At 45.3% G+C, this 24,089-nt stretch overlaps 2 protein-coding genes across 2 annotated transcripts in view; one reads left to right on the top strand and one right to left on the bottom strand.

Moving 5' to 3' along the window:
• The window catches only part of LOC102525084 (arylamine N-acetyltransferase 1), a 133,024-nt gene that overhangs the window by 75,847 nt on the left and 33,088 nt on the right, over window positions 1-24,089 (bottom strand). The gene's annotated exons all lie outside the window — the stretch shown is intronic.
• Window positions 1,047-24,025, top strand: LOC140689415 (rho GTPase-activating protein 20-like). The gene is made up of 14 exons (XM_072950134.1): window positions 1,047-1,218; window positions 2,283-2,450; window positions 6,328-6,474; window positions 8,846-8,887; window positions 9,491-9,575; window positions 10,638-10,715; window positions 12,333-12,399; window positions 14,714-14,902; window positions 15,960-16,117; window positions 17,470-17,631; window positions 20,582-20,691; window positions 21,209-21,392; window positions 22,577-22,673; window positions 23,757-24,025. Exons 1-14 carry the CDS (start codon window positions 1,049-1,051, stop codon window positions 23,909-23,911), a joined length of 1,812 nt encoding a protein of 603 aa, XP_072806235.1. The 5' UTR covers window positions 1,047-1,048; the 3' UTR covers window positions 23,912-24,025.

The raw sequence follows: 24,089 nt of genomic DNA, 5'->3' as shown, positions 1-24,089 counted from the left end.
ACCATCTGGGCAGCAGCCTCCTCATCTGCACCCTGGTCAGTTTTCTACTGGAGGGAGAATCCTGTCTCTACATACAAAGTCTGTAGCAGGTTACTACAGGTCCCACAGTACTGAAGACACACAGATGGCAAATAAGCACAAAAGGATACTGAGCATCACTAACCACGAGGGAAACGCAAATTAAACCCATAGTGAGATGGCACCACACAGCTATCAGATGCCTAAAATAAAAAATGACCCACCTGATGTGTGTGTGCAGGTGGGGAAACTGACCCAGGCATACAGTGCTGGTGAGAATGAGAAACGGTGCCACCACTTGGGGAAACAACTTCTGACAGTTGCTTAGAACACAAAGCACAGCCACAACAGCTACACCACCACCCAGCATTTGCCCAGGGAAATGAACACTTGCGTTAACACAAACACCTGCACACACACACTGGTTGCAGCTTGGTTTGTAAGACCCCCAAACTGAAGACCGACCCAGACGTCCCTCAACAGTCGGTTCAGCAAACTATGACTCGTCCCTATCATGCACCACTGCTAGGAGTTACAGAGGAACCGACTATTTCTACCCGCCTCAATCCTGACAAATCTCGACTCGTGCTCAGTGCATAAGAGCAAACCCCAAACGGTTACGTACTGTATGATCCCATTGACACAACATTCTAGAAACGCCAGAATTAAAGAAATGGGGAACGTATCACAGGTTTCCAGGGACTGAGAGATGGCAGAGTGGGAGGGGGGTCTGCGCGGCTGAGAAGGAGTAACAGGAAGGATCCTCAAGGGGATGTTCTGCGTCTTGACTGTATCCATGTTAATATCCTAGTTATGATACTGCAGTAAAACCTAGAGAGATGTTACCATTGGGGAAACTGCGTGAAAGGTTATAGGCCCTCTTTGCTATTTCTTATAGCTGCACTGCAATCTACAGTTATCTCAAAATGAAGAGGTTGATTTTTAAAAGTCAAAAGATGGAGGCAAAATCAGGGAAACAAGTATGTCAGTTTGTCAGTTACGGCATGAGCCTCAGAACTCTGACATCACAATGGCCAGAACCCTGCCTGTGGCAGAAGCTCAGGCTTCGTCGAGGAGTTCGCAGCACTCTGCCAAGTGCTGGAGACACACTCGGTTTCCAGAGCACAGAACTGAAGACGACAGGATGTTCACCTCAAGCAATGAGCTTGTAGGTGATCATTCAAGGTTTGACTATATGAGGTAATCTTTTCATACACTATTTTTTCACTGTTAACATTCCATTTACTTTCTATATTTCAACTAAAAAGTTGCCCAGGATCTAATGTAAGTTGACAATGTTGTGTTAATTTCTGGGGTACAGCATAGCAGTGCGGTCACACACACACGTACAGACACTGTTTTTGATCATCAGAGCAGACTGGTGGTCCCAGGAGGGGCTTTGTTTCCTCTAAAAGATACGAACTCCTTTTTACCATCAGCACTGCTTTCATGAAAAGCTACTCGTGTCTGTAAGATTCAGCGCCGCTGAGCACCAGGCAGCAGGTTTGACGTTCTTGGCTGGGGGTGGGGCTCACTTTCTTGACTTCATGGGAAAGAATTTTCTGTAGATTTATGATAATCTCTGGTCTACGTATCAGTTTTCAAGCTCATGTTCAATTCAGGTGTTTTACCTCTTATGACCAGAAGCTCTGTTAGCGCTTAGCTGCAGCTCAGCCAAATAATAGCGAAGCACTTCTTCGTATTTAGAAACATTTTAATGAGTCCAGTAACATTTGCTGAACTTTTGAGAATGTTTCCCAAAAACCTGAATATTGATTTACATTACAATTTACCAGAATCCTCATTTATTTAAGTTTTTGTGTTAAAATGAAACCAAACTGTAATGACTTCTCTGTAATCTTCCAACTACTTTATCTACGTTAGGCCATAAATTACCCTATTTTGGTTTTCCTTGGTTTTGATTAGTTTTTTACCTTCTTCTAATACACTCTTCACTTAAGTCTCTTTGTTCCTCTTCCTTCTAGTTTATGAATCAACTTTGCTCTTTTCTCCTTTTCCCCACCTCAAAGAGTGCCATGCCTTGGCACTTTGTCCCTGAAACTGTTTTGCATCCACATCAACCCCCTAAGCGACCTCATTTTTTTCAGTCGCTTTCTATAACTTACTAACTCCCGACTGGGAGCTGTGAAGCCCTGTTCGGGAGATTGAGGCTAATTTTTTAGTGTCCACCTTGACATTTAACATAAACTCCATCACATACGGGACCAGTGACTAGCTGTTCTGTGGTGTTTGATGTTTTGCAGGGAAAGCCCTTCTATTGCGGTGGACGCCCACGGGGACAACACATCACCGCATGAGGGCACCCAACGTGTTGTGATGATGTTCGGCCAGGCCAAGCTCCAAACAGGCTGGAGGAAGCAGAAGAGGCAGCTGTTCCTGTACAGGGACAAACTATTGATCTCCAACACCAAGTACGCACATACTATGCTCTCCCGATAATCACCAAGTTGCATGTTCACTACCCTTTACTGTAAGAACACGTGGCAGGCAGGGGCTCTCTTGTCTGGGGCTTACAGACAGATGATAATCAGGGGGGAAAACTACAGACCATTATTACTGCTCTTGATAAAAAGTAGGCAGGATGCCACGTAACGATGAAGGGCCCGTATGACACAGGGGTGTCCAGCAGGACCGCTACAACTGGCAGCCGTTAAACTAGACCCACGGGGTGAGCAGCAGCCACCATTCCCAGACAAGGGGTCTGCACCCTGTAGGCCGGGGCAACAGCAGGCCTAAGTGGGTGCAGCCTGGACCCTGGAAGGGAGGAGTTCACTGAAGGCCAATGTGACTGGAACCCACAGCATGGGGTGTATCTGGCAGGATACTGTGTTCAGGGGGTCCAGTCACGTGGGGTCCCACAGGCCACAGGAAGGGGTAACACTATGCTGAAGGGCTGTAACCAGCAGTCACCACATTTGGTTTGTATTAGCAAAACTTTCTGCAAGTGGGGAGGTCTTTCTCGCTCCTCTTAGAAGCCCACCGATCCTACTGGATTAGAATCTTACCTTGATGACCTCATTTAGCCTTAATTACACCCTAAAAGCTCTGACCCCAGATACAGCCACACTGTCAGGGCTTCAGTGGATGAAAGGTGGTCCTGACAGGGATGGGGGAGGTGCAATTCCGTTGGTAGCTGTAACTAGCAGGCCCAAGTGCTGCCACCTTGTACAAGTTCTTATGATTTTTAGCAAACTACCTTCAAGATCATTCCCATAACAACATTTGAGTATATTCATGACCATTATGCATATGAAGAATTTTGCATATTTTCCAGAAAGAAACAACAGCTAATTATATAGCATCCTGGAACAAGAAACTTCTTTCTTCCCTGCCAGGCCTCACTCTTAGATGGAGTATTGTGTTATGTCCTGAATCAATCTGTTCAACTTAATGACCTGAGTTTACCACCAAGTGTTTCCACTTAGCCTGAAGAAGGGGGGGAACTAAGCTTCCACTCTTCCCCAGCTCACCTGCAGTGCAGCTGGAAACTGAGCCATCCTTGGATTTCTCCCTCAGAAAGCGGCACACACGGAATAGCTGACTAACTGCTACCTTTGTATCTGGTCATAAGAAGTGCATTTCAGTTTGTGTGTAATCATACACGGGGCTTCAGTGTTTCCTTCTTCACTAATGTTTCTCCAGTTGTGGGAGATGCTGAAACTCAGTGAGAATCCTCTTGAGATTTTTGTCATCGTTTTCCTACTACACACATTAGACACTTCTGTTCTCAAGACTTGCCGCCAGATACAGCCTTCACTATCACTTCTGATACTCACTAGAATGCTCAGGAAGTTACTTTCTACCAAACTATTAGTTTAGTTTTTACAACAGGATCTCTATGGTAAACATTAAGATACTAATACTAGTAGACGCCCATGAAGAATTGCACACGGGGACTGCACAGAGCGCGCCCATCTTGACGCATCACTATCCTCAAATTTAGTTAGTAAAGAACGCAGAGACAATGAAAGACACTTTATTTAACTCTAAAGATGAAGATTACTGAAAACTTAGCAGTGAAAGGACAGAGGTACTTACAGGATACTTCACGACCCCAGCTCCCAAGCATCTCAGGGAACACCCCTACCTTAGAAAAGGGGAATCTTCCTAGGACCTTGTAAGTCCCACAGCTCACAGGGGCTCACCCTCTGGTATAAAGGTTAAGGGGGAGGAGAAGGGAGGGGTACCTGTCTTGTTAATACATCGTAATACGGGACACATGATAGAAATGCAAACTTGAGTCCTGTTCACCCTTCTCTTCCTGAGACACTTAACATGAGATTCATCCTCTAACTCCTACTGGGAAAATCTCAGAGTAGGTGACTGGATGTGAAGGAACACAGTCAGGCCCTAGGAGAATCCCCTAGACAAGAAAGCTTTCTTGTGGTACATTTTAAGTATTTCCATACTAACATCTGACTTTTTGATACCATGGAACAAGATTTACCATCTCACTCACCAAATCAAAGAACACTGCCATCAGAAAAGCTGGTGGCTCTGCACAAAGAGGATGAAGGAGGTGGAGGAGGAGGTGGGTACTTCAGGGAACTATAGGTCAACAAGCATGGATGCCAAGTGCTTGTCAGAATAGGCTCATGAGTTAGGCTGTCTGGGTTCCAACCCCTTTTTCGTTGCTTTTGGCAATTTACTTAGCCTTCCTGTGAGTTCCCTCACCTATAAAATGGGGCGAATAATGACTATACGGTGTGGTTGTTCGGCAATTAAGTGAAATAACATTTATAAAATATCTAGACCAGTGCTTGGCATATGGTAAGTGCTCAGGGTTACAGGAGAGTCATTTGTGAAGCCATGCTCTGGGTTTCTGGACAACTTCCTGGTTTACGTTCAAGGGAGTGCATAATCGTGGCACCTGATGGAACTAAGGAGAGAATTACTGAAATAAGTTTTCCCAGGTCAGTATATCTGAAAGTTTCCACACGGTACCTTGAGAGTCTATACACACAGACGCCTACATGAGAAGGATGTGTAACATCTAGCAGGTATGTATCTATCAATCCCACCACCACATAATTTCATCTTGATGATGACTTTAGTCATTGTCTAGAAACATAATTTTATCTGACAGTTGTGTTTCATACAAATCTTCAAATACGCATAGAGTAAAACTGATGAAACAGAATGTAGCAAAAGACCATCTTGTATCAGAAGGTGAGTTTCCATCACATTTACACTCATGGTGCCCGAAGCTTTGTATCTACACCTTTCAGGTGGGCTTCCTGAGAAATTTTTTCATTCCATAAATCGCACTGAAGAGTTGTAGCTTAACTACATGAATCAGTGGAGTCATAGGAATTCCTGCACGTGAGGGGTCTCTGAGCTGACTTAACCGTGAGTAATTCTACATGTGGTTCTGAACAGCACGGCTTCTAGAGCGCTGGGCCCAAGTTCTCTCGGCATCCTTCACAGGGTGTGGAGCTGCGATTAAATCAAATGCTACGCCTACGTGAATGGTACACGTGTGAATTAACCAAAAGATATGGTCATTTGATGTCAGAAGTCGAATGAGAACAGGCAGAAACAGTCAGAAAGCAGTTTCCCTGGTGACAGTCACCTTCTGACCCCTCAGAGGTACATGGGAAGCATGACCTTCACTTACACAGAAGACGTCCTGGCCACTGGTCTGGGATTGACTGATTCATTGATTTTTAAGTTGGGTTTAGTCTGTATGCTAACAGTTTTTCAGCTTTAGCTAGAATCTAAGAGAAAATGGTATGGACAAAATCTTAAGGAAGGAAATTTAAAATAACCTATGCTTCAAAAGCTAGGAAATCTTAAACATTAAGGTCAAAAATGTATTCTAAACCCCTTTGTCTCTGTCAAAAAGACTGCATAACTATTTTTAAAAATCATGTATCATGTAACTTTGTTCAGTCTCTGCAATACTTTTTGAAGCAAGACATGAATAAATAATATATTAATTAGAATAATTATAAAAACTAAATATATAATAAATACAAGAATAAATGATTTAATGGTTCTTTGATTTCTACAATATAAACCATGGTCCATTCTCAGTTCTCAGCATTCAGAAAATGCCTATTTGCTGCCATCAAAGTACTTTCAGAGCCTTCCTCAACCAGCCTCTGCTCAACACACACTGGGCACAGGCCTGCCCAACCACTCCCTGGGCTGTGCACAGAGGGTCATAGGGATGAAGGAGCCATGCTTTGCCTGCAGCAGCAAGAACTAGCATTTCAGCATGAACACAGTGGCTCCATTACATTTAAGAAACAAACTAACAGAAGTCTTCTGTGGTTATCTTTGCAGGTATAGATGGAACTTTAAAATCAAATACGAAATCCCACTGAACAACGTGTGGACAGGCGATTGCACAAATAAAGCAGGGGAAGCCATCAATGCACCCAAGTCCTTCGTCTTGGGCTGGCCCACGGTCAACTTTGTGGCCACCTTTAAGTAAGACCTATAGCTTGGTCCTGTCTATTACATGAGTTTGGAAGGAAAATATTTTAATTAGATTATATATTCAGTCAGTGACTCACTCTCTGACCTCCCATGATGACACGTGTTATGCCGTACACCGTGCCCCTCAAAAAGGGTTTTAGGTGCAACTGATGGTAAATAGGGGGAGCTACAGGAGGACTTTCCTTTGGTTTTGATCCGTGGTTTTTCAAGTGGGCTACAGGAGCCCCGTGGGGAGCGGGACCGTCACGTGTCCATGGTGTTCCTGTAAGTGGAAGGAGGATCACGAGGTCAAGTGTCCAGGGCCCTCTCTAACAGCCTGCCCCCGATGCCCAGAGAGCATCTCTGTTTCTAAATCCCCGCAATGTCTTTCTTGACCAAGTACTATCAAGTAGTCCAATTACATTTGAAAAATTGTCTTTACACTCCCAAGTGAATTCCTTTAAAGACAGCATTTAATTATAGAAATAAAATGAATCATCATATATTAGATAGTCCTAATTGCTGTGCATGGACTATCTTCTTTGGTGTCTGTAGACAGGTCACCATCTTCAAACAAAGGTATGATTCCATGGAGAGCAGGTCAGTTTACCAAGACATTCTTGGTTAGAGTGAGGACGGGGAACGTGGCCATCCTGAGTCAGCACTTCTGCGTTCACGGGGGTCATGCAACTTTCACACGTGCCACCTGCAACAACCACAGCCCAAGTCTCTTTCTCCTCGTGCACATCGAGTGTGCATCACACGCACTCAACTCTTCTGTCTTGCCCTCCTCACCCCGTGCTACCAAAATCTCACCTATCATCGTAAAGACAACTACAATGTTACCAGGCTGTTAATGTATGAAATTCTAGACTGCAGGTGTTGACTTAAGGAAAATTCCCAAAGCTTTCTGGGAAGAATCATGTATTTGTATCATTCTCTACATATTTTCTTTCAATGAATTATTTCTCTAAAGATTAATGCTATTATTTAATGTCATTTCCATGTTGCAAGTGAAAGGAGGCAGTTTCAATTGGGAATATACAAAGGTTTTGATAATGGAATGTCCAACAAACATTTTTTCTAATAAGGGGGGAAATGAAAAAGCCATGTTTACATGTTATACTGGTTATAAAGGCTGCATAAACACATATAAGTCAGTAACACTGCCTGGCACCTAGTGCCTGGCTATTTGCTGTTTTACTCTTCTGCAGACTGGCCCAAGTCATCACAAGCTGTGTTCATGCACATATGCAGGGTGGGGAGATCAGTGGGCATTCTACTTCCCCGATGAACTGGGTCTGATACGGTGATGGCGAAGGCAGGAGCAGTGCTGTTGGCAGGAAAATAAAATGTGGCAGCCCCTTTACAACAGCCACGAGAAATGAAAAGATACATCCACACAAAAATTTATACAGAAATGTTCAGAGCAGCATTATCCACAGTAGCCAAAAAAAAAAAAAAATTAGAAACGACCTAAGTGTTTACCAACTGAGGAATGGATAAACAAAAGGTGGGGTGGGGGCTGAGGATCGGGGTGGAATCGGGAGTCAGAGCTTAATGGACACAAAGAGTTCTTCTGCTATTGAGTGATGAAAACAGTCCAGAACGAGACTGTGGTAATGGCTGCACAACACTGTTGATGTACTGAAGGTCACGAATGGACAATCTGCCAGTACGTCTAATTTATCACAATAAATAAAAGCCTAGTAGGAGGTAAATCCATGTGGGAATGGACGTTAAAGCGTTTCAGTTTTGGAGATTAAAATGCTGCAGAGACTGTAGCAGAGACAACAGGAATCTCTAATTTAGCAATAGGCAGATTGACCTTCACCAGAGGGTTATAGTCATGAAGCACTCATTTAATGAATTACAATTGGCCAGATGCTCTACATATAAAGGAATACAATATGGCAGGGTTTCTTCATAAAAAGATGTGAATGGAACACAAGAGTTCCATTCAAACGCCAATTCTTAAGTATGATGTAACTCAAATACTGCAGCTCTTTACCTGTAAATGGCACCTCAGCTGAGGGAACACTCTGGGGTATGATTAACCCCTTTTCAGTGTCGGAACTTGAAGCTCAGAGTGGTTAAGTGACTCGCCCACGATGACACAGCTTGCATCATACAGAGCTGCACTTAGGGGTTTACATTTCAAACCAACTGCTCTCCCACTCTAAGACCTACTTCCCATCGCTCTAGCGCTGCTTATAAAAGAGCAGGGCCCATCACAAGCCCAGTTATGAGGAGGTAACACTGACACATGCAGCCCCATCAGTAACCACAGGACGCTAATACATTTATCTGGAACAGTGTTTAACATGTCAGTACAAGAATTTTATGCGGTTTAATTTCTTTCTCTCAATTTTTAATCTTGCAGTTCTTCAGAAAGAAGGGACAAATGGCGCGCCTTCCTTGAGAGGTACTTTGTCAGTACGCGTATTGCACATCTTTAATCCATGAGAAAAGAGCACAGATCCCTTCCAGGCAGGGCCCCCCCACTGTCCTTCCTCCGCTTGGTGGGAACTGTCAGATGGCCCTCAAACCACTGGAGCTCTGCCCCGGCCGCTCCTGTAACTGACGCGCTGTCCCTTACATGCACATTCTGCTTCTTTTTGCTCATTCTGTTCATCTCTCCTGTTCCCCTTCTCTCCATCCTAATGCTTGGCGCTAACACGATTCTCAATATATACACTCAATTCCCAGAAATGCAGCTTACTTACTGTCCTGAGTGATTCTCAAAGCAACTGCGCCTTCCTCCCCTGGAACCCAGGAAGGTGCCGGGGGCCCTCTCATCTAGGCAAGAAAAGCTGAGGACTGGCTCTGCTGCCCAAATCTTACATGACAAGGCAACCTGTTCTTTTCGGGGTCACGTCTTATTTTCCTGAAATATTTCTGCATCTTTTCTCCCAGCCCCTGATTTGATTCTGCTGAATCTATCCATACACTTTTCAAAAAATAACAAAGTATACTTAAAGGATTGACTTGAAACAAGCTAAGGACTAATTCACTGACTCCACTTTAGATACATCGATCTCGCCAAGGAGAAGGAGCAGCCAAAAACCATTCCACTGAAAATCTTTACCGAGGACATCAACAACTGTGCCTCTGTAAGTGCTTTCAGGACCAGTAACTTAAATTCCAGGTTCCTGACTTAGTAAAATGAAAGGGATAGAGAGACAGAAAGAGAGGACAGGGGAATGGAAGGGAGAAAGGAAGAGAGGGGAGGGGAGGAGGGAGTATTTAGAAAGCACTATGTGGGAACATGGATTTCCCTGGGAAAGTGTGTCCCTGCATATATAAACAGCGGGCCCTAGGCAAGATGAAGCAAGGAGAGCCCACCACAGCGACAGCACTTCAGCATGGGAAGAACAGTGCCTGTGAAGTGCCCGTACTATGTCTCCAGGTCCTTCTAACAGCAACTACACTGGCTGGTAATAGAGTGATTTTCACAAGCAGGTTTTTCCTATTGGAATTAAACATTGTTTTCTAAATGTACCACCACTTATATAATTGTAGTTTGGGTTGTTTCCAGTTTTTATTTTTCCTGTGATGTAATGTTTGCAAAAATAGCAAACTTGCAGAAAAGTCACAAAAGTGAAAACAATACGCAAAAGATCACCCCAAATACCCTTTACCTACATAAACCTATTTAGCAACGTTTTGCCTGATTTCTTGCTGTCCCCTCTACTACTCTCTGTACGTGTATGTGTCTAAGTATTTGAGGATCATAGACACACCATGGCCCAATATCCTTAAACACTTAAGGATATTCTCTCATATACCCACCAGACAGCTCCAAGTTTCAGCAAATTTAACACTGACCACCCATGTCCCCACTGTGTCATTAACTGAACCAAATGTGATGTGCTGCGGGACAACCCGTGTGCCCCCTTGGAATTCTCAGCTTTCTTTCTAGCTTAAGCTGTTATATTTTGTGACCCACAAATCCTTTCAAAGAAACACCTATTTTACTGGAATGCTGTTTACTAGCTTCGTGTTACAAAAACAAATGAAAGTCAGTTATAATCGGGGGCTGGGCTCTACATGTACTGCACTGTGTCACTGCCTCAATGCAAGCTTTGCCTGTAGAATATAGATCATAATATTACAGTAATTATCTACTCACCTTTTTTTTAATTTAGAGCAATGTTTCTCATTTTCTTTAACAGTCTATAACAATAAAAATACTGAATACACACACAGTGAATGATGTCATCAAACTCTCACTGTCAAAGCTGGGAATCACTGTAAGTTACCTGCAAGTTCTTTTTACTTAGAAATCAAATTTTATTTTTGACACGGGTGTGTGTGTGTGTGTGTGTGGTATACCTCCCATCATGAGACAGCGGACTATTACAAACAGGTAAGTCATATTGTTTCCCTGAATTTAGAAACTGAAAGCAGCAGAGCTAGATTATCAGCCTGCACAACAGTGTTAGTCTTGTATTCCCGTTAAAATTCTGTGCGAGTTTAAAGTGATAACATTAACGAATGCAGGCGGTAACTTTAGAGAATTAATAACACCCTCTTTATTGTGTACATTATATACCAGACAGTACACTATGTCCATGACTCCAGATAGTCCCTACTCTATTGGACTGTTGTTTCTATATCTTTGTCCCTATACTCCGACTCCTGATTGTCACCTGAGGACTCTATCTTGCTATGATAAATCCTACATGAGCTGTTTTGCTGTAAGTTTGGCATAAGGATCGCTGCCTAGAAGCCACATCCCCTTGAGGCAGGTCCTGCAGAGGAGGCGGCTAATGCCTCTTGTCTGTTGGTAAAGGAAACCAGTTGTGGTAAGACCATGGATCTGGGGACGTGCGTGTACACAGCGCTTTCACCTTGTCTTGCCTTCCAGTCTCTGCTCCTTTATGTTTTGCTATGTCTGCTGTCACTCGTAAAACGTTTTTGGTGAAAGACACGGCTTCATTACAGGATGAAGCTGTGCAAGGGAAAAAAGGCGGGGGGGAGACTGACGTTCAGATGGACAGAACTGAAGGACGCACCTCTGCTTACATACGATTCTCTGTAAATGGGAAAACATCCTGCTACTGAGACATGACAAGCACAGGACCTGCGACCAGCACTGTTTCACACACATTCTGCTTTACCTTCCCGTAGAGGACTCTTTACAATAATGCAGAAGCCCTTATGGTTTAACCTTGTTTCCAATGGGATTTCCAGCATTTCTAGGCAGTCTTTCTGCTGGGAGAGAGTATTCTCTGCATCTCACTTGTGCTCTAGGTCAGAGTCCTTGTCTTCTGCCCCCATGGCACGGGGCTGGGCACCACCAAAGCCACTGGGCAGACATTTCTCTCCCGTCTCCAGCCCTCTTGGGCGTTTCCCTCCTTTTGCTCCCAGCTACTGAGCCGATGCTGCCTTTCAAGTTTGTCTTGCTCAAGAACAGTCTTGGCAGAGTACATGGCTCTGGACGACATGCTAGTCTGGGCAGGGGTGTTTAAAGGAAAAGCTAACATTCTCTAAGGAGTCTGGAGACAGTAAAAGGGAGGACTCTTGAGATTAGACTTTCCGTTCCTAGTGGAGGGGCATTCCTGTGATTTTTTATGTCATGGACCGCCCACAAAGGAAAGGGCTGTTTGCACCGTGGTTCCACAGATCCTCAGCCTTTATCAAAAGAGACAAAAATCTCACATGGACTATTGGAGGCGGCAAGAAGGACCAGGAGTTAGTACTGGTATCAGGACTGTTAACTCAAAAACTGTTTCACCCCCCTGGATGAAATACCATTTCTACGGCCCAAATTCTTCCTTTTTGGAAATATAACGAATGCTAAAGAAATGTGTTCAAGTACCTACTGGGAAAGATCTGCAGTGACATAGTTCTTTTCTGTCCCCAAGGGCTCTGAGAAAGACTACCAGCTGTGGGTGACTGCTGGCAAGAAAAAGGCCTCATACCCACTCATTGGTAAGTGTCAGGGGAAACCTAAGGTGGGCTGATTGCATAAAAAACTGCAACCCTCAAGTCTCAACATGACAGTCAGCCTGAAGCTTAAATACCCTCAACAATGAAACTCCCGTGCAACACTCACTCATACATTTATTCAATGACCCCAGGCACTTGCTCTATGGCATGGATAACATCTCTTCTTTCTCCAGCTTATAGTCTAGTTGGGGACAGAAAGGGAATTTTTCTCCACTACTTTTTTTACTTGACAAACACAGCTACCTCGAAAACCTTTATTAATTTACTTACTCATTTCCTTCCTTCATTACATAGGCATGAAAACAACACAAATCAGAGTATCTTTTCCTCACACGTTATTTTCCATATTCCAGTGTTCAAGTTCTCTCTTCCATATCCTAACCACTAAGTAGCCTCTATTTTACAAGAATCTTCTAAGATCCAGCTGTGCCTATGGATCCAGTATTTAGTATCTCCTCCATGCCCAAAACTTTTCTCACCATCAGAGAAGAAAAACTGACATAATCACACTCAGACGCTTCAAGTCTTCGAGGCCTGAAGCACCTGCACTTGGCCGTTTCCCCAGCTGACTTCACCAGCATTGCCCTTGAGCTTTTCTATAAATAGATCACACTTCTCCTAAAACAGTTACTAGAGCAAATGAGCTGACATAATGACACCTCTCCTAGGACCAGGAAGTCTGTGCAGGGTGGTCCGTGAAAATAGAGGGATTAAAACAAGGGGAAGGACAGGGTCTGCAGCAGACCCTGCAATACAGTCATGGGAACCGTGACTCCTGCTACAAAACCTAGGGCACCCCATCTTACAGGCAGTATCTTTCTTTCTTTCTTTTTTTTAAATCCATTAAAAAATCCTACAGGGCTATTACTCTCTTTCTAGCGATCTCAAGTACACTTTCAAATGATATGAAAACTCCAAACAACCAAGTTTTTCCTATGAAATGTACATTTCTAGTCTTAGAATATATGGGGTCACCAATACACGGCTGAGGACTCAAGTCCCCTCAACTATACATGATTCTTTTTAATGTTGACATCTTTGTAAATGTTAGTCAGCAATAAAATGAAAAAAACTGAATACTTAGGTATATTTAAATAAAAGGCATTAATCACATACAATCAACATATGTGACAACTTGTAGCCTGAGGACGGCTTCACACAGCACGGCTGCTCTAAGAATCCCTAAGAGCCTGTCATTCATGATTGACACCTGAGCAGTCGCTCCGCGGGCAGTTTCCACACGCTCCGAATTCTCAATCCTGGTCAGTTGGTTGTATTTTATTGATGTCATGGAAGCTTCCTTTGTACTAAAACTTGCAAGTCACTATGATTTTTGTTCTGAACAGAGCACCGAACTTGCATCTGCACCACATGAAAAGCAAAGGCAAGAGCTCCCCAAGTTACATTCAACACTAAATCTGAACTCGAAGACAAGGAACATTCATTCTATTCTTTAAAAATGAAATCCACATCAATGCACAGGGGCCTTGAGGATTCCCTGGAGCCAAAGATATTAAAGCACAAATGAGCAAAACAAATCACTTGGCAACTCCCAGTGACTTCCTGCCAAGTTTTCCATTCTGTAAACACTGATCTGCACTTGGCTTCTGAGTTTCCAACAACCTGCAGCGTCATGTCTAACCCTTCCTCGGCAGGGCCCCCTGAGGGGAAGGCAGCAGTGGGAGGGAACCTCAGAGACAAACCTCCCTGCTGCTGTTGAGCAGCTCTGGCAACTGAGCTGACAAAATGAATAACCTGTTTGTTGAGTTGATGTGCGTGAGGCGACAGAGAACATAGCAATTCCTCACACAGCCCCATTCTGTAAAGAACGTTAAGCACCAATTATTATTAAGGCATTACTTTGGCCCTTATGAGTCTAAGTGGGGTCAAGCGGTTGAAAGGAGGGATCTGAGGCCAGTAACTTGCCTGAGACGTACAGACCTAGTGCGCCTGTCAAGGCAGAAACTAGGAGGCCAGCAGCACCCTCAGAGGGACACACAGGGGGAAGTCAACACTGTGCGACGCACTGACACACCTACACATTCCAAGCCAAGCACCACGTCTGAGAACAGTTTTCTCTTTCCTTCTCCAACTCTTTTGCTTGGGCACCTGGCTTTTGCAGGGGGTCCTTCAGGTCAGCCCACTTCATGCTCATTCAGGAGGCACAGACTTCTTTGCCCAAAACCCCTACAACAACGGCAGCCACATCAGTGTGGTGCCCAGGCTCACGGTAAGGTGGGTCTGATCACACCCATCGCCAGCAGCCTGAATCCATATTTACTTTATCTCCACACAGGCCATGAACACCCATTTGGCATTAAAACCAGCCACCTTCCAGCTACTGCGCTCCTGCCACAGGGACCAGAGGACTCTGCCTCTCCTTCTGCCCTCCTGGAGGCCATCCTCTTGGAGGAGAGGTCCCCAGACACCCAAGGCCAGTTCATCCTTAAGCCCAGGCACCCAGCCAGGAGCCAGCAGGGGAGAGGTGAGCCCCTTCCCTCCCTCAGGTGTCTTCTCTCGGCTCACGTCTCTGCTCCTGAAACCAAACTCATGCAGAGTTGCTTCTCCATGTGGGGGTGCAGGGACAGTATGGGGGGGCACCCAGTATCCACCCAAGCTCAAGCTCAGAGAAACCCTAAATGTCTGAAACCAAGACCCAACTCATGTCTAGGAAGGTTCAGGTTTTGATTGTTTTCATTCCTCCAGGCCAACTGCCCTTCTCTGTGTCCCAGGAGCTCTTCCTACATAAAATTGGGTGTGTCCATTACTGTGTGTCTTAATAAAACACGAGCTTCTTCCAGCCTGGGAACACACCGTACTTGTCCCAGTGTTTGGTCCAGCATCTCAGACCCTCACGGGAGGTGGTCAGATGACTGTGGGACTTAGACGCAGCTGCAATGGAAGAATTCCAGTGGTGCAAAGTTATGGAGTTGAACTGGATTCTATAATGGCCTTAGGCTGAAGTGGCCTTGAGGATTCTAGGGTCAGGCAGCTTGTGTCACGAAAGGCAGATCCTTTCGATGGGAGGAGGCTGATGGTCACTGCCTACTCAGCCAAACAGAAAATCTCAGAGTGGGAGGAAACCTCTTACGAAAGTAGGTGATTACCACACTCTGCTTGTTAGGGCATATCAAACTTTTTAGCATTTACAGTGACATCTGACACTAGAATCTGCGGACAATACTTGTCAGGAACCTTGTGTAACTACAGCTTAAGTGACCCCCACGACGCAGGGCAGAGGCAGGAGAGAGCGCTGTCCGGGAAGCGCTGTCACTGGGACAGTCACCCCGGAGACTGATCAAGCCTCTGGGCTTCACTAGCAGTTTGCAGGGCCTGGGGAAGGAGGACACATGAACACCACAAGAAGCCAAGTAGCCAATGTCAGCATGTGGGAAATTCTATACAACAAGGGACTCAGTCTCTCTCTCCTCTAGCCGTGACAAGAAACGTGCTGTAACGTGGAAATCGTGGGAATAAGGTTGAGTGAATTAAACTATTACTACTAACAATCTCTTCTTCATTCCATTCACTTCGCGAGACAGCCAACAGAAGTTATCTCTGCAACTGGGCCTTTTGGCAGCGCCCCCGCCCTCGCCACGACAACCAGTGCCCACCTCTGCCATCTACAAAGCGAGGACAGCTTTTTGGAGCTTCTCTGGGGGACGTGTGCAAGGACGACAAGCTGCCCGCCCCAGTTCTGGTGGGTCTCCTTTTGATCTTCTGTAGCCCTCCTGACAAGGGCAGCGCTCACAGGTCATGTGTTCTCATCCAAACCCATCCCCAAGTGGAGAAGTCTTTAGACAGCCCCTGCCTTTGGCTGAGAAGGTTTGTTCGTATTACGTCAGAGAATAAAATCTGATTTCAATACCGCAGAGTCAGGAAGCACATACAGCAGGAAAAACTGCTCTTGTCCATTCCACTGGTTTCAGCAAAGACCCACATCCACTTGCTCAGACCCATTACTACGGGCTCTGCGGGTATGAAACGCTGCAAGTCCCCCTCACCCTCATCATCGCTCTTCGTCTCCTTCCTTGAGCTGCGCACTAGTCTCACGTCTCCTCCATCTGAGTCTACTCAATCTTACAGCTCAGCTCTCACATAGACTTGATTTGTTACCCGACGGTTTAAGTATAAAAAGACTCGTTCTTTGGCAAATATGAATTGTTTAATCCTGACAGAATGTGTCAAATGAAAGTCACACACTCTGGTTTGTGTTCTGCTCAATTCATACACCGAAATGTCAGCATTAACATTTATTCACCGTCCACTATTTCTCAGAGCACTACACTAGATGTCAGAAATTTTATTCTAGACATGAAGAAATGCATCATACTAAGTACATGTTACCCCCTACCCCAGTCCTTGCATCTTTCACAGCAAATTTAGAGTAGCTGTGATGATCATCATCCCCAAAAAGGAAGAATAAAAAGGCCTTAGTAAAGTATGTGCTGTGCCCAAGGTCAGATAAACAGCATGACAGATTCCAGATTCCTCAGATTCCCTGACTCCAGAACCTCTCACCTGTCTGTGCTGCAGGCCACTCAGCAAAAGGACAGGAAAGACTGATGAGCAGGGGATGCACCCAGAGGGGAGGAGAGGGCTTTCAGCCTGATTTAAAAGAGGCGAGGAATACAAGAAGCATATTGGGGTACACGGTCACCGAAAGAGGGATAAACACACAGAAAATGAATGAGGCAAAGATGTCCATACTTCAGCAAGAGCATCTGTATCAGGGAGAATGAGACAGGACTGGGAAGGAGAGGGTGACTCTACAAAGGCCTCAAAGCAGAGATGTCTGACTTCACAGTGTACATTCACTGAAAAGGAAAATCTGATTAAACAAGCGTTTAAAATGTTTCAGCGTATGAATGTTAAATGGATTGCTGGGTAGAAAATACATGTAGAGACACTGAAAAAAATTCTAAATTGGCTTTAGTCCCTCCAGCTCCAGCACTGGGCCCTCACACACCACCAGTCTCTCCAATAGAGGAGAAGCGTGTGCTCTGGGCTGGGAGATAGGAAATGCCATATATTTTCTTTTCCTTCCTTTAGGAGATGCTTTCCACTCTCAGTCAGAAAGGGCCACTCACAAAGCGCATTTTCCTCAAAAATGCCACTAAAACATCCTGCAGGGCCCTGAAGCAGAGGCTGGATTCCGGGGACACAGTAAACATGGAGGATGAGTCCATCCTGGTGCTGGCATCCGTCTTAAAGGTAGGGAAACGTCTAGCATTATCCGCACACACAGTGACTCTGAAACTCTAGGAGGCGTCCTTCATCATGACTGCCCAAGAGCAACAGGCATCCTAGATGAAGGATCTGAGAAACTGGAGAACACCACACAAAGTCAAAATTTAAGGAAACTACTCTGGGTGTTAGCAGCCCCATGCTAGGTATACTTTCCTTTTTCATCACAACCCTCTCCCCATCTTCACTCCTGAACAATCCATGCAAATACAAAACTAAGTAACAAATGCAAAAGCACACACCTGTATAGAATGTCCCAAAACAAGCTTTCCGCCTTTGAGGACTCCCTTACCGCCTTCCTAATGAAGCCGAACTTTCCAAAAAAAAACTCACAGTAAGCTTTTGGAAATACTTATACAAGTTTATCAAGTAAGTAAACATCTACTTTACAATAAATCAAAACATGCTCAGTAAGGCCACTGAAATCTGTCCTCCCTTCCGCCGTCTGCTAATGCACTTACTTTAAAGCTAGTGCAGGGAGCACGGCTCCGTGAGTGCCTCCTGTCACCTCCTTTCCCACCTTTGGCTTCCCTTGTTCATGTCTGTTATGTTTCTCACCCACCACCCGTGGCTAGACTTCCATGGTATGCAGCTCCTACCACAAGCCTCATTTCATAAATCTGCCTTTTGAAGTGGGTGCAGCAGTCAAAATTAGTTTCAAGCTCTCAAAATGCAAAGAATTTATAGAAGAAATACATTGATTTTGAAATTATACACCTAAGTCAGGTATCCAGCTACATTTCTACAAAGGGACTCACAGAACAGAAAAAGGATTTAATGAATCCATCTTGGTATTTATTATTAGTTCTGAACGAAAGTATATTAATGTAGTAATGACTACAAACAGGTTATGAAAATTATCTTAGAAACGCCATTACTTTTGGTCTTTCCTTGTCTCCTATTAATGTTGGATCATAATTTGATTGTGGGATAAATAGCAACAGTTCAGAAATGACTTCGAATTGACCCCTACCACACTCGCACCATAACACTACACACTAGCTGTGCAAATGCAAGATGAGTGTTGCCGTATCTCAGTGCACATGGAATTAATCCCATCATCTAGGAAGAGTGAGGCTCTCGTCTGTTTTCCATTATAAGCACAGACTAACACGAGGCTGGCTACTCGTGGGTACACGTCTTAGACCCTCCTAACGCTCTTGCTTCCTAAAGTTGACTGCTCTTAATGGGGAATCAGACTTTGCAAACTTGGCGGTGATAATACCATGTGTCAAGTAACCAGAGAGTTGGTCTAAACCAGAAATGAGTGTCTATCAGCACCACACTGAGTTTGTCATTAAACTGTCTGTAGACAGAGGTCCCACAGCAACACCCTCGGCAGATTCTGCTTGAGTCGTGTTCAGGCTTCACGCACACAGCCTCACCCGTGGCATCCACAGCACAGGGTCCAGGAAGGAGGAGACACGTGCCCCCAGTGCAGGGAGTCTGTGCACATGAGGCACAGGCCCTGCTGTCCCTTCCAGACTCCTGCAACCAGCCACAGCTGGAGAGCTTCCTCCCTCCAAATACACTGGGGTCACTCCAGAGGGAACCCGGAGAAAAGCCCTAATGGCAAGAGCGGGTGCCGCACACCAAGCACACACTACAGGATGAGTGGACAGAGACCTTGTCCCCTGCCGTCGCTGCTCCGTCGGCAGTGCTCAGGAGAGAGGCTGGCGCACACAGCAGCTCCGCAAGGACTGCAGCAGGAGAACGCCGACCGCACTGCAGGCGCCACAGCTGCCCAGAGGCACTTTCTGGACAAGCTCCTACCAAGAGAAGCCTCGGGCCGTGGAGCGAGGCCAGCGCAAGCGCGGTGTGCCTTTCGAACCACCACGGTGATGCAGAAACTCCCCCAGTCTGGCACAAAACACGGCAACTTCAGGGGTGGGGAGGGTGCAGCTCAGCGGAAGAGCGCATGCTTAGCACGCACGAGGTCCTGGGTTCACTCCCCAGAATCTCCATCAATACATACATGAAACAACGCAATTACCACCTTGCTCACAAGGGGAAAACAATGACTGCTTCATAAACTTTAATAGGCCCATTTCTGTGACATAAAGGCTTCTACAACAGAAACTGACCTATTGTCTCTGACTATACTTTAATTAAAGAAAAAAATGTCTTCACCAGCCCTCTAAACTGACACATTTTCCAGGCCCCCACGTAGGAAGCTGACATTTGCGTACCTCTGGCCCTGACACTCAGAGGCCTGAAGTTCCAATGTATCGAAATTTTAAGTGTCCTATTTGGGAGAGTATGTTCCATTCAAGGAGCTGGAAGGGGGAACATGTAGGTACCACTAACTGGGGATTTTGATATGTTTTTAGCACCTGCTGCTTAAAAGGCTGCAAACTTAACTTTTATACAGTTTAAAAAAGAAGACTGACGCTATGATGAGTAGCTTTTCCCCATGAAGCAGGCACACCTCACGTCAGAAAGCCCAGCTCTCTTGTAATATGTGTGCAAGAGTGTGAGGGGTGTGTGTTCTACATCAGAACCTCTCTTCCTTGAATTAAGAGCAAGCGCTGCCTGAAGTAAACAAGTAACATGGGCGACCGCGTTGCTTCTCAGACGCTCACAGGATGTGGGGTGGGTGAGCACCAGACAGGGCCAGCTGGGCCTGGTGCTGACGTGGACACAGGGAGCAAAGCCCAGCTGGTGGACGGGGGCTCTCACCACTCTCACTGCCGTCCAGACTCTGCTGTGATGCTTCTAATTTTAGATGGAGAGAGTCCAAGCCCCTCCTTCTGGGTGTGCGAGTCTGTAGAGAAAGAGCCCAGCTCTGCCTGGGTCACAAACTGGCAGTTGTGAACGAAGTGAGGCCTGAACAGGATTTTTCAACTTAATGTTTTCTTTGTTATTTCTCCAATATGTATTTATCATAATAATATATGTATTTTTTAATCTGCGGAAGGATTTCCTTCAGAACATCGAAGGCGGGATTTTCACAGCAAGTCTCCTCGACAAATGGCTCAGAATCCTTGATGACGGAAAACCAGAGGAAAAAATAACTGCAATCAGGAGGTAATGACGGTCACACCCTGAAAACACAACCAACACCCTCTTAGGAAAACATCAGCTCATAGTTCACAGCTCTGTCTACTAAACTCATGACCAGTGTTCAAAGGGCTGCATTTGCTACCCACAGGAGGCACTTGAAAAACAGATGCAGGCATTATAACCGTTACTGAATTCTTGTTTTCATCCTAATCTTATTAATGTGGATTCCAGACTAGCTACCACCTGCTGAAGACACGGAACTGCTGCAGATGAAATCCACTGGTCAAAACAAAGACGCTAGAGAACCAATCTGCCAGTGTAACGATCTTAACTTTTCAAACACTTAATCAACCACAGAAGTTAGGATCTGGTCCAGAAATTGAAATCAATGCAACATTTTTGTATGCATTCATGCTTAGAACTCAGCGAGAGAGGACTGTGTGCACGGTTCACAAAGACGTACTCGGTTCTCTGTCTCTGTATTTCCACTTCCTAAGCAAAATGACATGCTTTGTTTAAAAGTGCATTTTTCTGTCTGTAGACTTTTGGACAAGCTGCCAAAGGCCAACGCTGACCTCCTGAGACACCTTTTCGGAGCACTCCACAACATCGAGCACCACTCCACCTTCAATCACATGACATCATATAACTTAGCACAGTGCATCGCCCCAAGCCTTCTGGGTAATGCCACCAGCTCACACTTGCAAGAGGACTTGACAAAAATGGTAAGGAGACCTCTCATTTTCATGTCTTGTGGGGCACGGTCCCCACTTTGAACCTCAAACATGAGATACTAACCGTGATGTACCAGACTGTTAAAGTGCACATTTTAAAAACGTTCCCCTGGAGGGGCAGAGTCACTGACCTGGTGGGGTGTGGGGAGGTGGTGGGTTGTTACGTGGGAAACTGAGAGCAGTGGAGGCAGTTCTCCTTTCCCATCCAGGAGACGCAACCACAGAGTGATAAGAGTAGGATGATGGGACAGAACAGAACCTGAGCTTTGGGGTCTGGCAGCCGAGGCTCAACTCTCAGCCTAATCACTGAGGGAGTGTGAACTACGGTGAAGGTTCCATTGTTTCATCATCACAGAATGACAACACCACCCAGCTCCTCTGGTCACTGCTGGCACATCGCGGTGGCTTGGGCAAGATGAGCACCCACGGCTCCACACACGCTGGCCTTCCTCTGCCAGCTGTGGTCCTTCACAAGGACACTAGACTCCTATTTCACCCCCACTGCAGGCTGAGGGGACTAGTAAAACATTCCAGAACATCCGAACAGAGCCACAACAGGCCGAATCAGATCACAGCTCTGCCCCAAGCTAAACCCGACAACCAGCACGACACGAGGCAGTGGAGACAGACACGTCTCCTCTCCAGCTGCTTCCTTCCGTCCCAAGAAAAATCACGCAAATCTCTGCTTCTGAACTCTCACAAATTTCCTCACTTAAGAAGTAAATTTCTCAAGTTTTTGTCTATTGGATGCTTTATTAATTTTCGTAAGATGTTTGTCAACTTATCTCAATAAAACTGGAGAAAATGAAACAATAATGAACAAATGAAATTTAGTAAGACAATACACAGATTCACCTCAAGCATCCTTCATGGGTCACTTGAAAACTGTCCTAGTTTTAAAGATGTAACCGTCGTTACAAAAATGTTCACTATTGAACGAGGCCACAAATTCTAATTTTAACCCTCTGATTAAAAGAGTTTTAAAATCTGCACCCAAAGTACTCTTGAAAGTATCACTATTTCTTATAGAAAGCTGATTTGTAGACTCATTTTTTAATCAACTCTGAATTTTCCTCAGAATTCTCTTACAGTTTTTAGCTCCACGAGTTAGGTGTGAACTGACGTTATAACGATGCCGTATGGAAAACACCCCGTTTCGCCTTCATGTGTTTCAGGTTTCTCTGGTCCAGTTCCTCCTCGAGAACCACCTCCAGCTCTGGGGAGAAGACACCCCTCCCCTCTGGGGAGGGCGCGTGGCCACTCCTGACGAAGGTGACGTCACTAGTACCAGGGAGGAGGCTGCAGGGTGTGGGAAGCATGTAACTGGCTTTGGGGAGAAAGGTAGCAAGGCTGCCAGGGCTCATGGGAGACAGTGCTGTTCTGGAGCCCAAATCACATCCAAGAGCAGTGATTTCCACCTGCTTCAGGTCAGGGCGGCTTTCACACCGTCATGAGACCACAGATAGGATAAGGCAGGTCTGACTGCAGAAGCTGCTAGTACAGCACTAGGAGACATCAGGGTATAATACGGTGTTTGGAAAGTTTTCCAAACAAAACTTTAAATGGGCCTCACATATATGAGATGTGCTCAGGCTGAAACTAGAGTGAGGGGCCCAGAGCACTGCCTTGTTTAGTCCCCACCCCCTTTTTCCCTGCTTAATGGCACATGAGGTACCACAGGTTCCAGTGCCTCTGAAACAGGTTGACAAGAACCTGCACCAGACAGAAACAAAGGACTTGGTTTGATGTGAAACCACCTTTCCAGACTGGTCAGCTCCTGGGCCCCTGTTCACCAGCTGTGTTACCTCTGGCCAGCTATTTTAGCTCACTTTCAGTTCCTTCATCTTTAAAATGTGAATAAAAACAACATCTAAATTTTAAGATTATTGTCAAGATTAATCATGGATGGAAACTAAATTTGTAAAAAAGCAATTACTAGGGCCAGGAGAAGTTCCTCTGAGAACCCTGAGCTAGGACGGTCTGAGCCCAGGGCACCACAGCTAACTGGCCATCGCCCATTTCATGAATGAGGTTAGACTCAGCACCTGGGGACATGAATCATGAGACTCTCTGAATTTGGGGGGGCAGGTAATTAGGTTGGTCTGTCTGTTTGTTTTTTATGTTAATGGAGGTACTGGGGCTTGAACCCCGGACCTCATGGGCAGTAAGCATGCACTGAACCACGGAGCTATAAGCCTCTCCCAACCCCTTTGCAGTTTTGACAGTTTTTGGTTTTATGACATTCATCTCACTGCTTTGAGCATATCTTTAGGAAAATCTATTTAATCAGGAATTTAGTTGAGTCTAGTACCTGAGAATGCGCTTTACTAAGATAACTGCTTTTAAATTCATCAGTGACAACAGGACGCCTGGAATCAACACGAATGATGGTGGCAGTCATTTACACAAACCCACAAGGGCAGTACGAGGCCAAGTGCCCATCCACGACAGGTCGACGCACTTGCCTGTCCACGATTTTTGAAGTCCCAGAAGAACAGGAGTGGCCATAATCTCACGCGACCCTTCCTGTGCTCTATCTTTATTCCTCACATACTGTTTCACTTTTCTTCCTCCTCTACTCTGCATGTTTATGTTCATTTAATAAAAATGGGTTAGAGAACCACTTTAGTTGCATATGGCCCTTATTAACACCTTGGTGGAGGCTCATCTGGGGAGTCTGCGTCTCAA

Source organism: Vicugna pacos, chromosome 26, assembly GCF_048564905.1.
Source record: "Vicugna pacos chromosome 26, VicPac4, whole genome shotgun sequence".
NCBI lineage: Eukaryota > Metazoa > Chordata > Mammalia > Artiodactyla > Camelidae > Vicugna > Vicugna pacos.
This window is presented reverse-complemented; position numbering and strand designations above follow the sequence as displayed.